This window comes from Oncorhynchus tshawytscha, linkage group LG03 (assembly GCF_018296145.1).
Source record: "Oncorhynchus tshawytscha isolate Ot180627B linkage group LG03, Otsh_v2.0, whole genome shotgun sequence".
NCBI classification, from domain to species: domain Eukaryota; kingdom Metazoa; phylum Chordata; class Actinopteri; order Salmoniformes; family Salmonidae; genus Oncorhynchus; species Oncorhynchus tshawytscha.
In genome coordinates this window covers 66,026,828-66,044,176 of record NC_056431.1, presented here as the reverse complement: position 1 = coordinate 66,044,176, position 17,349 = coordinate 66,026,828, and the positions used below count along the sequence as shown (strand labels likewise).

The 17,349-nt window shown below is 44.0% G+C and overlaps 1 protein-coding gene across 8 annotated transcripts in view; it reads right to left on the bottom strand.

Annotated features, from left to right (window-relative positions):
* LOC112234680 (target of Nesh-SH3) overlaps positions 1–17,349 on the bottom strand; it is a 53,734-nt gene that overhangs the window by 20,145 nt on the left and 16,240 nt on the right. The window contains exons 7-12 of one of the 8 annotated variants that reach the window (XM_024402927.2): positions 15,787–15,829; positions 13,067–13,132; positions 12,778–12,855; positions 7,424–7,612; positions 6,810–6,875; positions 361–435 (exon numbers count right to left, since the gene is read on the bottom strand). In XM_024402927.2, coding sequence (XP_024258695.1) covers positions 361–435; positions 6,810–6,875; positions 7,424–7,612; positions 12,778–12,855; positions 13,067–13,132; positions 15,787–15,829 — 517 coding nt within the window. Of the gene's footprint in view, positions 1–360; positions 436–6,809; positions 6,876–7,423; positions 7,613–8,224; positions 8,303–8,421; positions 9,369–12,777; positions 12,856–13,066; positions 13,133–15,786; positions 15,830–17,349 lie in introns of those variants that run through there. The other 7 variants (XM_042319848.1, XM_024402928.2, XM_024402931.2 and 4 more) reach the window with 7 other exon arrangements.

Sequence of the window (17,349 nt, the reverse complement as noted above, 5' to 3'; positions counted from 1 at the left end):
TGTGTGTGTATTCTTCAGAGAAGTGGTTTAAAGCTGTGTGTGTATTCTTCAGAGAAGTGGTTTAAAGCTGTGTGTGTATTCTTCAGAGAAGTGGTTTAAAGCTGTGTGTGTATTCTTCAGAGAAGTGGTTTAAAGCTGTGTGTGTATTCTTCAGAGAAGTGGTTTAAAGCTGTGTGTGTATTCTTCAGAGAAGTGCAAGGCGCTTTAGAACTTTACTGAGGGAAGGAAGAACCATCAAAATGACGACAAAATTAAGATGTCGGTGCAAAACTTGTGTTGCTTTAACAGAAGCAAAAAAGTGTTGCTGTAACAGAAGTCAAAGTATTCAGCATCAAAAACAGTGGTCAGTTCTGCCCTCACCCTTGTTCCCTGTTTTCCCCACCAGGTTGGGCCTCTTGTTGACAGGAAGAGAGGGACGCAGGACTGCAGGGGAGCCTGGGAAATAGAGGCCATAGCAGGGTTAGGAACTACATATTTGGAGGCCGCTGGAGTGCACTGTTGAGAGGCCTATTAACTCATAACTGAGGATGAATATTGTGCTACTTTTCAAGGGGGATGAAGAAGAGAGAATCCGCAGTGTCAACTGAACCACTGGAGAGGAGATGGTGATGGACAGAAGCATTGCCATACAAACAGGCCCAACAGATTGGACTTGTAAAAAAAAGCATGTTGAGAATTCCTACTACATTGCACAGCCATAGGCTATGAGTAACAGCACATACACTCTTAATAACCTTCAACTATAAACCTAGCCGTCACATAAAAAACACAAGAGCAGCAATCAGAAGAAACCTAAAAACCACACAAGGATTCAAAGAAATTGTCAGCGAGACCGAGGCATAGATTCAATAAGATCAAGCATTTACCAGTGATAGCTGACACATACAGTGCCTACGGAATGTTTTCAGACCCCTTGACTTTTTCCACGTTTTGTTAGGTTACAGCCTTATTCAAAAAGGTATTAAATAGTGTTTTCCCACATCAATCGACACACAATACCCCATAATGAAAAAGCAAAAACAGGATTTTAGAAACGTTTGCTAATAGAAAAAAATGAAATATCGCATTTACATAAGTATTCAGACGCTTTACTCAGTACTTTGTTGAAGCACCTTTGGCAGTGATTACACCCTCGAGTCTTCTTGGGTATGACGCTAGAAGCTTTGCACACCTGTATTTGGGAAGTTCTCCCATTCTTCTCTGCAGATCCTCTCAAGCTCTGTCAGGTTGGAGGGGGAGCGTCGCTGCACAGCTATTTTCAGGTCTCACCAGAGAATTTCGATCGGGTTCAGGCCCGGGCTCTGGCTGGGCCACTCAAGGACATTCAGAGACCTGTCCCGAAGCCACTCCTGCATTGTCTTGGCTGTGTGTTTAGGGTCATTGTCCTGTTGGAAAGTGAACCTTCACCCATTTCTGAGGTCCTGAGTGCTCTGGATCAGGTTTTCATCAAGGATCTCTCTGTACTTTGCTCAGTTCATCTTTGCCTCGATCCTGACTAGTCTCCCAGTCACTACCGCTGAAAAACATCCCCACAGCATGATGGTGCCACCACCATACTTCACCGTAAGGATGGTGCTAGGTATCCTCTAGAAGTGACGCTTGGCATTCAGGCCAAAGAGTTCAATCTTGGTTTCACCAGACCACATCTTGTTTCTCATGATCTGAGAGTCTTTAGGTGCCTTTTGGCAAACTCCAAGTGGGCTGTCATGTGCCTTTTACCGAGGAGTGGCTTCAGTCTGGCCACTCTACCATAAAGACCAGATTGGTGGAGTGCTACCTAGATGCTTGTCCTTCTGGAAGGTTCTCCCATCTCCACAGATGAACTCTGGAGTTCTGTCAGCCTGACCATCGGGTTCTTGGTCAGGAAGAGAAGGACGCAGGACTTTTTAAGATTGATTCGGCCACTGTGTTCTTGGGGACCTTCAATCTTGCAGAAATGTTTTGGTACCCTTCACCAGATCTGTGCCTCGACACAATCCTGTCTCAGAGCTCTACGGACAATTCCTTCAACCTCATGGCTTGGTTTTTGACATTCACTGTCAACTGTCGGACCAAATATAGACATGTGTGTGCCTTTCCAAATCATGTCCAATCAACTGAATTTACCACAGGTGGAATTAAATCAAGTTGTAGAAACGTCTTAAGGATGATCGATGGAAACAGGATGCACCTGAGCTCAATTTCGAGTCTCATAGCAAAGTTTTTGAATACTTATGTAAATAAAGTATTTCTGTTTTTAATATTTAATAAATTTGCACAAATGTCAAAAAAACTGTTTTTGCTTTGTCATTATTGGGTAGTGTGTGTAGATTGCTGAATAGGTTTACTTATTTAATCTATTTTAGAAAAAGGCTGTAATGTAACAAAATGTGTATAAAGTCAAATGGTCTGCATACTTTCTGAAGGCACTGTAGCTGATATTTTGGCGGTGTCGGAGGTGGAACTGCAGCTGTCAAATCAATGAGCAACTGCTCTTGATTATTACCACAAAGCCACACCGTCCCACTTGCGTTATAATTCAGAACAAGAAAGTGTAGTCATTTACTGTAGAAATAATTATGCTCAATTTGAAAATCATTAAACTAAATAATGAGGATTTCTATCAGACTAATCAAGTTGTTGATTACATCTCACATTCCAGTGTCCGAACTATTAAAAAAAAGTCTGCATGGGATTTCTCTTAATGTGACTCTGAGCAGCCAATGCCGATGTTCGCTTTAGGTATAATGCCACAGGAGCAGCTTGTGGATTTAACAGCTCTAATGCAGTTCCTCCTCCGACACAGCCAAAACAGCCACTATGTGGATGTCAACTAAAGCAGAGCTGATTGAATAGACCCCTGAGACACCATAACATTTTATGCATGTTCTTATATCTTTTAGATGAAAAGCAAGAAACCTGGTCTCAATTAATCCTCTGCTACAGCCAAGCCAAAATTCTTCACAACCCCTGTATTGTTCCTATTCCAGAACCTACGAATAGGATCAGACTAAACACAACCCAGGGAATAAGGCGGACGCCAGTTCAAACTCCTGCTAAATGATGTTCTTTTAAAGTCTGTTGGAGCTTTAGCAGGCTGTGGACTGATTTTAGGGGCAAAGCTCTGTGATGAAGACTCTGAAGTATCAAACTCAGAACAGGCCACTCAGACTGAACTCAGATCTACTATTAAGCAATCCAGTTCAGGAAATTCTCCCTGAATATCTTTTCTCCTGGCCAAACTGAGAGGGTTGGCAACCCTAGTTCAGGTCTCATTGAGTAAATGCACTTACTGGACATGCGTCATCTCTCCATACTGTTGACTTTGATGTGGTAGGCACTATCTGAGCGTGATTGAGGCAGTTCTTTGAATGCTTGAGAGACTGGTTCATTCTACTCACTGTAGCCTATGTCTATAGCTCTGACCACCCAGTGTGCAGCCCAGGTGGCCCCATGTTACATCATGTCATTTCCACTTGGCACACTCTTATCTCAAGAGAATGATTGGTGGTTGTGATCTCCTCTAGGGTATCTACTGTTCCTAAGCCCTCCTTATCAGCACTAAACCCCCTCATAAATATTACCCCCCCCCACCACCACCACAACACATTCATAAATATTAACTTGGCTTGTGTCGACCCCTTGGCCCAGTCGGATCTGACCCTGCATGCCTGTCACTCTTTCAGGGGTAAATCAGACTGAGCTCCAACCTCAATGGGGCTACGAAGACCAGACAAGGATAAGTAGAACTTGAAGCCAAGCGTGGGAAAGTCTTGGAGAGCCACAGTGTGTGTCGCTTTCAGCCAAAGAAAATGTGGCTGTGCGTAAAACCTTGTGGCTCCTTAAATGCTTTTTTCCCCAAAAATTCAATCTTCAACTTTTGTTGACTGCTCATTGGGTGATGGGGATCAGCGTTATGGGAACGTAAGGTGTGACATCATGAGGAAGCTCTGTTTATCATCCTGAACCCTGCATCTGGCTATGGGAGAACCAGATTATTCACAACACCCCACAAAACACTCACTGGTCTCTTTGGGTGAAAAACACCTAACCGCTGCACTGTTTTACAACAGCAGTGACACACACACACACACATGCTCCCACACAAATACAAACACACACACTGTTTTGAAGTGTGAGCTTTACCAGCAGTAGATTGTTGTGTGTGCTGGTTTCTGTCAGAATCCTCTGGCAAGACAGTGAAAAACACTGTGCTTTAGGTTTGCCCAGAACCATATTCCCTGAGAAAATATTTTCCACTGATTTACAAAATGACTGTCATGCTTGTTGCAACATACAGTGCAATCAGAAAGCAGTCAGACCTCTCCCCTTTCTCAACATTTTGTGATGTTAAAATGTCAAATGTAAAATGGATTAAATCTGTTTGTTTTTTCTCATCAATCTACACACAATACCACCTATCGACGAAGTGGAAAAAGGTTTTAGATATTTTTGCAAATTTCAAAAATAAAGAAAATGAAATACCTTATTTAAATAAGTATTCAGACCCTTTGCTATGAGACTCAAAACTGAACTCTGGTACATCCTGATTCCATTGATCATCCTTGAGAAGTTTCTGCAATTTGATTGTAGTCCACATGTGGTAAATTTGATTGTACATGATTTGAAAAGGCACACACCTGTCTATATGAGGTCCCCACAGTTGACAGCGCATGTCAGAGCAAAAACTAAGCCATGAGGTGGAGGTAATTGTCCGTAGAGACAGGATTGTGTCGAGGCACAGATCTGGGGAAGGCTACCAAAACAAAGGAGAACCTTCCAGAAGGACAAACATCTATTCAGCAATCCACCAATCAGGCCTTTAATGTAGAGTGGCCAGACAGAAGCCACTACTCTGTAGAAGTCACATGGCAGCCCGCCCGCACTACTCTGTAGAAGGCACCTAAAGGACTCTCTAACCATTAGAAACTAGATTATATGATCTGATGAAACCAAGATTGAACTCTTTGACCTGAATGCCAAGCGTCACATCTGGAGGAAACCTGGCACCATCCCTACGGTGAAGCATGGGGGTTGCAGCATCATGCTGTGGAGATGTTTTTCAGCGGCAGGGACTGGGAGACTAGTCAGGATCGAGGGAAAGATGAATAGAGCAAAGTACAGAGAAATCCTTGATGAAAACCTGGTTCAAAGCACTCAGGACCTCAGACTGGGGCGAAGGTTTACCTTCCAACAGGACAACAACCCTAAGCACACAGCCAAGACAATGCAGGAGTGGCTTCGGGGGAAGTCTCTGAATGTTGCCAAAGGTGCTTCAACAAAGTACTGAGCAAAGGGCCTGAATACTTATGTACATGTTATATATTTTTTCTATAAATTTGCAAAAATGTCTAAAAACAAGTTTTTGCTTTGTCATTATGGGGTATTGTGTGTAGATTAATGAGGGAAAAATATAATTGAACAATTTTAGAATAAGGCTGTAACGTAACAAAAAGGTCAAGGGGTCTGAATACTTTCCGAATGCACTGTATACTCGAGAAACGCAAGGTCACTATCCACTCTCAAAGCAGAGGGCTCAAAACAATGTAACGCCTATATAAACTCTATAGACCACATTCACAGTTGAACAACATCAAATCAAACATGAGATGTGCAATGTGCAAGACATTGACGTACAGAACACAGATATGAGCACTCCATCCAGTGTGGAATTCACCCTGAGAGACACATGCTTCAGGAAGTGGATGGGACCATAGTAATATGAGACAGATAAGCCCAAGACAGACAGACACCACAGACAGACAGACAGACAGACAGACAGACAGACAGACAGACAGACAGACAGACAGACAGACAGACAGACACCCCTGACAGACAGACAGAAACCACTGACAGACAGACAGGCACCACTGACAGAGAGACACCACTGACAGACAGACAGACAGACAAACAGACACCCCTGACAGACAGACAGACAGACAGACAGACAGACAGACAGACAGACAGACAGACAGACAGACAGACAGACAGACAGACAGACAGACAGACAGACAGACAGACAGACAGACACCAATGACAGACAGACACCATTGACAGACAGACAGGCACCACTGACTGACCGTTTAGACACATCATAATTCACAACTACATCAATGATTTAATTTTGCAGTTCATTAGAAACCAAAAAGTGCAAATATTGGAATAATGTTGCTGTGGGGACATTTGAAATGTAATAATATTTCATTGGTATTTCAGATTGGTTTTTGTAGACAGTGTTTTTGAATTCTGTAGAGCTGCTTCCTGCAAGCCCTAGGGCTCCTTGATGACCTCTGAAACTCTGCCAGTTTCACAGAAACACACACACCGGCTGAGACTGAAGCCAACAACTGGTTATAGTGAAATGTAGGTGTGGACATCCATGACTGTGGTAATTTTTTGGCTTGAGATGTAACACATTTTCGAGCATATCATGCAATGACGTCAATGGGAGATTTGTGTGAAAATTCGAACCAGATATCAAGTTACTGTAAGATTCAGTCTTTTATGACCTGAACAACAGGTCTAGGATTCTTCTTTAGTCTCAGTCATATTGACAGTCAAAACGTGGACAAACACAGCAGCAGATTCAGTCCCACATCAACAATAACAGGCACAACACGCAAATGGACAGGATGCCCAATAAGAATGGACAGTCACGCAGACAAACAGACAAGCTTGCCAATCTTAGGACAGGGGCAAGTTGTCAAGTTGTTGGCTTAAGCGCATGGAGGGCTTGCTGCGGGGAACATAAAACAAAATGGCGTCTCTCGGGAAGATGGGTTAGTGAGTGAGAGACACACTGAGAGGTAACAATCATCTCTGTTTTTTACCCAGTCGGTTTCCGGACCAGACTGCAGGTTTGGAAATAGCAAGACCCTTGTGGTGCTCCCCGTCGGCTGTTGGAGGGAGAAGAGGGCTCATTAAATTAAGCATGTCTGAAAACGCAGAAAACATGCTAAAGACATGCTAGGAACACACGAGAGGACAACAACAACAAGACTAAAAGTGGATAACATAATCTAATCTGAAAACACAGTCTCTTAAAAGTAAATGATCAGATCAGTCTGGTGTTTGGAATGATTTGAAGCCAGTTGGCTTGTGTTCCACAGATGTATCTCTCTCTCTTCTCTCTCTCTCTTCTCTCTCTCTCTCTCTCTTCTCTCTCTCTCTCTCTCTCTCTCTCTCTCTTCTCTCTCTCTCTCTCTCTCTCTCTCTCTCTCTCTCTCTTCTCTCTCTCTCTCCAAAAACATTGGCAGAAATTATTAAGCCTACACATTCTTTGACCCACACTGTGGACCAAGACCACATGACACTCATATCGATTTGTGAGAGGAGAGAGAGAGAGCGAGAGCGAGAGAGAGAAAGAAAAGGTGAGACCTGACCTAGTGGTGAGGACAGAGGGAGGAAGATAAGGAGGAAGAAGAGGAAAACATTGCTCCATTACCCTCACTCGTGACGGAGGTGAGGGGGGAGGTGATGTTTTTGTTCCTGGGTAGAGAGAGAGGTCTGATGCCGTTAGGGGTGGAGTAGAGAGCTACACGAGGCAATGTTGTGTTCCTGGCTGCCGTGGCAATGGCAGAGCCTATAGGAGAGCGAGGATCGGTGGGGGTCAAAGGTCTCAGGAAGCTGGTACCTATATGATCAGAGAGAGGGGCAGTAGGAGGGGTTAGAGAGAGAGAAGGGGTCCGATCCCATGGAGACAAGGTTCAAAGGTCATTCAGGTGAGATGGTAGGAGCCCTGGATGGAAAAACAAATGAATGAGTGAGTGAGTGAGTGGATAAATGGATGAATGAAAGATGCAGACAAGGAAAGGAAGAGTGAAGTGAAAAGAAGAGTGAAGTGAAAACAACTTTAGTTGAACTGCCCTTCTTTTCTTTTCCATGAAAGATGGATGATTTAATGCCAGTGAGACCAAACTATCCAGTGCCTGGAATGATCAGGAATGGGGTGAGTGAGGTGTAGTAAGAATGAGAAGGATGGGAAAGGGTGATGGAGAGATGCAGGGGTATAGGTGTACAGTTTGTTGTAATGGGATGGTAGGAGGGAGAAAGAGTTCAGAGTGCAACACAGACAGCTTCAACCAATAGTAACAGTGTGCGGACTGATGAAAATTGTATTATGGGTAAGCTATGAGGTCATCCAACAATTGACTGATGGAGAGCAGACATGACCAATGAGAGCTTTGGGTTCATGAGGTTGGATGACAACAGAGATGGTGATAGGACAAAATGGTGTCATCGTTACCCCGGGTGTTACTATTTGCCCTCTCAGTGGCGAGGGCGGGTCTTGGCAGAGGTTGTCCCACCTGATATTGGCTGGGAGCTGTGTGAGAGAGAACTTTATTTTTTATCAGAGGATTAGACGTTTGGACTCAATGATCCATTATAAATGTTCTATTTCTCTGTTATGGCCGAGGTGAGTGGAGAGAGCAGGGTCTTTACCCGTGGGGGTCTGTAGGTTCTGGGTGACCTTAGCAGGCTGTTGGGGCTGGGCCTGAGGCTCTGGCTGGGGTCTGGCCTGTTGGGGTCTGGCCTGTTGGGGCTGGGCCTGAGGTTGGGGTCTGGCCTGTTGGGGCTGGGCCTGAGGTTGGGCCTGAGGCTTGGCCTGAGGCTGGACCTGTTGGGGCTGGGCCTGAGTCTCAGGCTGGGGTCTGGTCTGTTGGGGTCTGACCTGTTGGGGTCTAACCTGTTGGGGTCTGACCTGTTGGGGCTGGGCCTGAGGTTGGGCCTGAGGCTTGGCCGGAGGCTGGACCTGTTGGGGTCTGGCCTTTTGGGGCTGGGCCTGAGGCTGGGCCTGAGTCTCGGGTTGGGGTCTGGCCTTTTGGGGTCTGACCTGTTGGAGTCTGACCTGTTGGGGCTGGGCCTGAGGCTCAGGCTGGGGTCTGGCTTGTTGGGGTCTGGCCTGTTGGGGTCGGGCCTGTTGGGGCTGGGCCTGAGGCTCAGGCTTGGGTCTGGCTTCTTGGGGTCTGGCCTGTTGGGGTCTGGTGTTACGATGGGGGTTATGCGCAGGGGCCGTGGGAGAGGCCAGGGGAAGGGTGGGGGAGGGCAGGAGCTGGGGGAGGCATGGGGGAGGGTGGGGGAGGGTAAGGGGAGGGTGGGGGAGGCACGGGGGATGGTGGAGGAAGAGCGGGGGGACGGTTGGGGAGGCACGGGGGATGGTGGGGGAGGCACGGGGGATGGTGGGGGAGGCACGGGGATGGTGGGGGAGGCACGGGGGATGGTGGAGGAGGCAAGGGGGACGGTGGAGGAAGCACGGGGGATGGTTGGGGAGGCACGGGGGACGGTTGGGGAGGCACGGGGGATGGTTGGGGAGGCACAGGGGATGGTGGGGGTGGCACGGGTGATGTCCACGGAGAGAGAGGAGGCAGATTTGATCTGGTCTGCTCGTCCTGGAGTGGGTGAGAGATGAGAGTAGAACATTGAGGCCATAGAAATATGTTTTATAGAACAGACAGCACACCAAGGACAGGTCTTTGACACTGGAAAAAATACATATTTAAATGGCTTAGAAAAACTATAGAATCCATTGACAGATAAAATAAAGAACCATAGAGAATAGATAGCAATGCTCCCTGATAACCAGGCTGATATGGGTTTACAACTTGGGCTGGGGAGAGCTTATCCTGGACCTCAACCAGCACATAACAGATATAAACCTTTACCTGGCATGAGGTTGATACAGAGGGTTGGATTTGAAAGGTGCTGAGCCCATATGGAGCGGTTTGTAGTGTATAGAACGTGTTACTACACATAGAAGCAGCTTCCAGGCTGTCAGGACAAGGACAACTGAGTGACTGCTGTGCATTTGTCTGTGTGTTTTTGGAGGACTGTGAACCATGAGGTTTTAACAGGGTGAGGGTTGATCACCTAGTGTTAGGATTTTAATGACCATCTCTAATTGATTGTTTAAGCCAATCAGGTACTTTACTTCGACTCCAAGAGGGAGAGAAAAGAGGGAATAGAGAAAGAAAGGGAGATGGAGAGAGAGTGAGTGAGAGAAAGAGAGAGAGAAGGAGTTGGAATGTTGTAGAGTAGATAACATGACATTCCAGGGTTTTTGTGTCACTTCTCAATACGCTATTGTAATATTGATGCTACCACAGTTAAGGCCAGGTAGAAGGGGCTTTTGAGGGCTGGTTGTGGTGTAGTTATGCAATAAACGTAATGAGTGAGTGAGTGAGAGAGAGAGAGAGAGAGAGAGAGAGAGAGAGAGAGAGAGAGAGAGATGCCGATTTCAAGTGCTAAAAGGAAAGAGGTAACTCTTACATTTTCGACATGCTAACTGGTTGTAGTTATACATGTACCACGTTCAACAAATCAGCAAGTGAGAAATGTCAGTGTTCCCTAGTTCCAACTAGCATATGAACACTGCAATAGAGAGAGCAATGACATGGTGCACATATCTGCACATATGTGACGTAGTAGGCCATTTTCTGGGACAATTTTTTGGCTCATGAGTGCTATTTTCATAACTGCTGTCTAAAATATATACAAAAGTACTTCAGGGATGATGTTGAGAGTATAGTGTCCTTTTTCGGATGTTTTGCTAACACTTGTTCAAGAGGGATAACAGAAATGATAGAATGATGTGAATAAAGAAAGGATAGAAGGGACATTCAGTCAGATACTGTATGTATCCTTCCAGGCTGTTTCACAACCGGCCGTGATTGGGAGTCCCATAGGGCGGTGCACAGTTGGCCCAGCATCGTCCGGGTCAGGACTTGGCCGGGGTAGGCCGTCATTGTAAATAAGAATTAATTCTTAGGTGACTTGACTAGTTAAATTAAAGGTTACATAAAAAAATATTTAAAATATACAAATAAAAAGAGTACACTATGAGAAACAAGGACATTTTATGATAGATCTGTGAGGCTCTGCTTCTGTTGGGAAGAAAGTGGAGTCATTTTGTAGCATGACACATTATCATGCAGACTGGCCTGAACACCTCCTACTCTGTAACTTTCTACTTTATCATGCAGACTGGTCTGAACACCTCCTAGACTGTAATATGCTACATTATCATGCAGACTGGTCTGAACACCGTCTAGACTGTAATATGCTACATTATCATGCAAACTGATCTGAACACCGTCTAGACTGTAATATACTACTTTATCATGCAGACTGGTCTGAACACCATCTAGACTGTAACTTTCTACTTTACCATGCAGACTGGACTGAACAGCTTCTAGACTGTAACTTTCTACTTTACCATGCAGACTGGACTGAACAGCTTCTAGACTGTTACTTTCTACTTTAGCATGCAGACTGGACTGAACAGCTTCTAGACTGTAACTTTCTACTTTAGCATGCAGACTGGACTGAACACCTTCTAGACTGTAACTTTCTACTTTAACATGCAGACTGGACTGAACACCTTCTAGACTGTAATATGCTACATTATCATGCAGACTGGTCTGAGCACCGTCTAGACTGTAATATACTACTTTACCATGCAAACTGATCTGAACACCTTCTAGACTGTAACTTTCTACTTTACCATGCAGACTGGACTGAACACCTTCTAGACTGTAACTTTCTACTTTAACATGCAGACTGGACTGAACACCTTCTAGACTGTTACTTTCTACTTTACCATGCAGACTGGACTGAACACCTTCTAGACTGTAATATACTACTTTACCATGCAAACTGATCTGAACACCTTCTAGACTGTAACTTTCTACTTTACCATGCAGACTGGACTGAACACCTTCTAGACTGTAACTTTCTACTTTAACATGCAGACTGGTCTGAACACCTTCTAGACTGTAACTTGCTCCTACTGTGTATCATGCAAACTGGACTGAACACCTTCTAGACCACTGGTATTCAAACGTTTTCAGCTGGGACCCCATTTCCTGCAGATTTTCTGGGGATCCCATTTTTTTCCAAATAATTTTTTGCGACCCCATCCCACCTCAAATCTAATGAGTTGGGCTCAGCAGGGGTTGCAACCCCGACTTTGAATTCCACTGTTCTAGACTGTAATATACTACTTTATCTTGCAGACTGGTCTGAACACCTTCTAGACTGTAATATATTACTTTATCATGCAGACTGGACTGAACACCTTCTAGACTGTAATATGCTACTTTATCATGCAGACTGGTCTGAACACCTTCTAGACTGTAATATCCTACTTTATCATGCAAACTGGACTGAACACCTTCTAGACTGTAATATGCGCATTTATCATGCAGACTGGACAGAACACCTTCAATGCTGGCTGAAAGCAAAGCAGCATGGGTTAAAATAATGATTCTAAATGAACAGTTGTGTGTAGAATGTTTTAAAACTATTGAAATCAACAGATGAATGAATGTGGGTTACATATGGTACAAGATGCTGACGGATGTTTGGACAGACAGCAACAAAATGAGACAAAGATTGAGGAAGAGAGAGGAAGACGAGTGACTTATTTGTGGGACGTGACTGATGAGAAACACATTGCGTGAACAAGCAGCGCTTATGCAATACGCTCAAAAGTTCAAGGGTCGTTCTCACCTGGACCAACCAACCACTAGGCTAGGCCATGCTGCCGTGGCAACCTACCTCCGCCTCCATGGGGACCAATTGTCTGAGGCAGTATTAGAACTTTCAGCCATCTTCTCCTGAGATCCGGATGAGGGGCTCTCTACTTCTGTACTTAGGGCATGCCAATCGTACTCATGCAGCCAATCATAAAAGAAGATCCCTCTGAAATAGCACCCACCCAGCCTTTCACTGGCTGCAGCCAAGCTGACTGACAGTTAAGCCGTCCTGTCGCGTTAGGGAGTAAAGTGTCTGTTTGTTTACCGGTTGGCTCGTTCTGCCCCAGAGGCATTGTGGGTCTTGGAGTGGACAGGACGTGCTGTCTATTGGTCGAGGTTGGGGCTGAGGAACATAACACACTTTAAGAACAACACAAAATCTGTGGAGTGAAATGTGATGTCCTACTACGGGATATACACTGTGAAATGGTGTCAACGCTTTCCTGAGGAAAAGAAAGAGAAATGAAAAGTGTAAGATTGAAAAAGACTACAAGGTTAAGAAGGAATAAGGTCAAGAAGGAAAGATCATAGGACACAGTTGCATGGCTCATTACCGAAGGTGGTCCTTGGAGCCATAGGGGTCCTGAAGAGGGTTCTGCCCTGGCTCCTGTTATGGACAGCTAAACAGAAGGAGGGGACAAACATCAACAGCTATTTTCACTTTGCCAGCCTGGAGTTTCCCAGTGTGGCTGCTGTGAGTAGCAATTACATTCCCAATGTATTGGCTATGTTCATTGTATTACAGTGCAGTATGTATGGGTTCAGTGTATTACAGTGCAGGTTGTATGGGTTCAGTGTAATACAGTGCAGGTTATATGGGCTCAGTGTATTACAGTGCAGTGTGTATGGGTTCAGTGTATTACAGTGCAGTGTGTATGGGTTCAGTGTATTACAGTGCAGTGTGTATGGGTTCAGTGTAATACAGTGCAGGTTATATGGGCTCAGTGTATTACAGTGCAGTGTGTATGGGTTCAGTGTATTACAGTGCAGTGTGTATGGGTTCAGTGTATTACAGTGCAGTGTGTATGGGTTCAGTGTATTACAGTGCAGTATGTATGGGCTCAGTGTATTACAGTGTAGTATGTATGGGTTCAGTGTATTACACTGCAGTGTGTATGGGCTCAGTGTATTACAGTGCAGTATGTATGGGCTCAGTGTATTACAGTGTAGCATGTATGGGTTCAGTGTATTACAGTGCAGTGTGTATGGGCTCAGTGTATTACAGTGCAGTATGTATGGGCTCAGTGTATTACAGTGTAGTATGTATGGGTTCAGTGTATTACAGTGCAGTGTGTATGGGCTCAGTGTATTACAGTGCAGTATGTATGGGCTCAGTGTATTACAGTGCAGTGTGTATGGGTTCAGTGTATTACAGTGCAGTATGTATGAGCTCAGTATATTACAGCGCAGGTTGTATGGGTTCAGTGTATTACAGTGCAGTATGTATGGGCTCAGTATATTACAGTGCAGGTTGTATGGTCTCAGTGTAATACAGTGCAGTGTGTATGGGTTCAGTGTATTACAGTGCAGTATGTATGGGTTCAGTGTATTACAGTGTAGTGTGTATGGGTTCAGTGTATTACAGTGTCGTATGTATGAGTTCAGTGTATTACAGTGCAGTATGTATGGGTTCAGTGTATTACAGTGTAGTGTGTATGAGTTCAGTGTATTACAGTGCAGTATGCATGGGTTCAGTGTATTACAGTGTAGTGTGTATGGGTTCAGTGTATTACAGTGTCGCATGTATGAGTTCAGTGTATTACAGTGCAGTATGTATGGGTTCAGTGTATTACATTGTAGTGTGTATGGGTTCAGTGTATTACAGTGTAGTATGTATGGGTTCAGTGTATTACAGTGCAGTATGTACGGGTTCAGTGTATTACAGTGCAGTGTGTATGGGTTCAGTGTATTACAGTGCAGTGTGTATGGGTTCAGTGTATTACAGTGTAGTATGTATGGGTTCAAGTGTATTACAGTCCAGCATGTATGGGTTCAGTGTATTACAGTGCAGTATGTATGGGCTCAGTGTATTACAGTGCAGGTTGTATGGGCTCAGTATATTACAGTGCAGGTTGTATGGGCTCAGTGTATTACAGTGCAGTATGTATGGGTTCAGTATATTACAGTGCAGGTTGTATGGTCTCAGTATATTACAGTGCAGGTTGTATGGTCTCAGTGTATTACAGTGCAGGTTGTATGGGCTCAGTATATTACAGTGCAGGTTGTATGGGCTCAGTGTATTACAGTGCAGGTTGTATGGGCTCAGTGTATTACAGTGCAGTATGTATGGGTTCAGTGTATTACAGTGCTGTCACGCCCTGGTCTTAGTATTTTGTGTTTATATAATTATTTGGTCAGGCCAGGGTGTGACATGGGGTTATTTTGTGTTGTGTTGTGGTATTGGGGGTTTTAGTAGGTATCAGGATTGTGGCTGAGTAGGGGTGTCTAGCATAGTCTATGGCTGCCTGAGGTTCTCAATCAGAGTCAGGTGATTCTCGTTGTCTCTGATTGGGAACCATATTTAGGTAGCCTGGGTTTCATTGTGTTTTCGTGGGTGATTGTTCCTGTCTTAGTGTTTTGTGTTTGCACCAGATAGGGCTGTTTCGGTTTTCATTATTTCATTTCGTTAGTTTTGTAGTTTCTGTATGTATAGGTTTTCCTTCATTAAAATATATCATGAATCAACATCACGCTGCATTTTGGTCCGATCCTTGTTCTACCTCTTCGCCAGAGGAGGAGATAGAAGAGAGCCGTAACAAGTGCAGTGTGTATGAGCTCAGTATATTACAGCGCAGGTTGTATGGCCTGAGTTAAAATACAGTAGGCCTATTTCACAAAGATGATAAAAAACTAATTGACAGCCCTAACAAGCATGTATCTTGCTGATCACATTGTCATAACCATCATAGGCGACATGTGTGTACAGTAGACATGTACACAGTGGCTGCCATCTTCTCTGGTCACCTGTAATAAACCCTGTGGTTATCAGAAGGAAGATTAGGAGACTATAACATTGACTTAATGATGATGAGGTCCTGTCTGCAGAGTCCTAATTCAGATGTTCTGTTTAAATTCTTCCAGAGCTGGCTCCTCAGAACAGGGTTCAGTGAGGAGTGGTGGAACAGACGTTTTGGAAGGGATGGTGATAAATCATCTTGTCCTGTTAAGTCTTAGCCGCAGTGTAAAACCAGGGTTTCACCAAACCAGGAGCGCATGTGTACAGTATGTGCATGCGTGTGTCGGTGTCTGTGTGTATGTCTGTCTGTTGGCTTACCGTGACGAGGAGGGAAGAAGGACAGTGGCATGTTGTCCGTTTTCTGTTAGGAGAGGGAAAGAAAGAGAGAGATGGGGAAAAGAGAGATGGGGCAGGGAGAGAAGGAAGGGGTGGAGACAGCGAGATCTCCATGATACTGTAGCCTATGGTGATTGGACGTGACACAACAATGATAAAATGAAGAGCTACTGTTATGGGATTTTTATGAAGAAGGACTCAATTATGTATACATTTAGCTTAGAATTATAACTAAACAGAATACTACTCTGTTACTGTATGAATGTATGAATCTTATTATAATCATAATACTGAATATAAGGTGTGTAGTTTTAGTCAAGAATTAGAACAAGGACTTTCTGTTCCTTGTTATAAACTAATGGAGCTATTGTCAGACCGGCTGGAATACTGTGTTCCTTACAGGACATTCTGTCCCTACCCAGGGAGGGGAGAGACCTTGGGCTTGTAGTAGATTGTTTAACAGGTGGCAGACAATGTGAGAAGGCTTGTGAACTATTTTGCCATTGTGTCTGAGAGGAGGAGGGACATTTATGATGAAATGTGAGGTATATAAAACCAATGTACATGGTATTATGACCAGAGCTCTCGGGAAAAAACGCTATTGATTAATATTGAGACTGATCTTTGTCTATTTTATGCAAATAAGAACCTTACAAATTCTTAGAAACGGACAAAGTGTTTTGCTTTGTTATACTTGAATTGGTTAACGAACAAATAGGAATTAAATTCCTCTAACAGCTACCTACTTCACCTATTTACTTCAGTCCATGTCTGTCAATTTTCAATTCAATTCAAGGGGCTTTATTGGCATGGGAAACATGTTAACATTGCCAAAGCAAGTGAGATAGATAATATACAAAAGTGAAAAAACTATAAAAAATGAACAGTAAACATTACACTCACAGAAGTTCCAAAAGAATAAGGACATTACAAATGTCATATTATGTATATATACAGTGTAGTAACGATGTACAAATGGTTAAAGTACAAAAGGGAAAATAAATAAGCATAAATATGGGTTGCATTTACAATGGTGTTTGTTCTTCAGTGGTTGACCTTTTCTTGTGGCAACAGGTCACAAATCTTGCTGCTGTGATGGCACACTGTGATATTTCACCCAGTAGATATGGGAGTTTATCAAAATCGGGTTTGTTTTCAAATTCTTTGTGGATCTGTGTAATCTGAGGGAAATGTGTGTCTCTAATATGGTCATACATTGGGCAGGAGGTTAGGAAGTGCAGCTCAGTTTCCACCTCATTTTGTGGGCAGTGAGCACATAGCCTGTCTTCTCTTGAGAGCCAGGTCTGCCTATGGCAGCCTTTCTCAATAGCAAGGCTATGCTCACTGAGTCTGTACATAGTCAAAGCTTTCCTTAAGTTTGGGACAGTCACAGTGGTCAGTTATTCTGCCACTGTGTACTCTCCTCTGTTTAGGGCCAAATAGCATTGTAGTTTGCTCAGTTTTTTTGTTAATTCTTTCCAATGTGTCAAGTAATTATATTTTTGTTTTCTCATGATTTGGTTGGGTCTAATTGTGTTGCTGTCC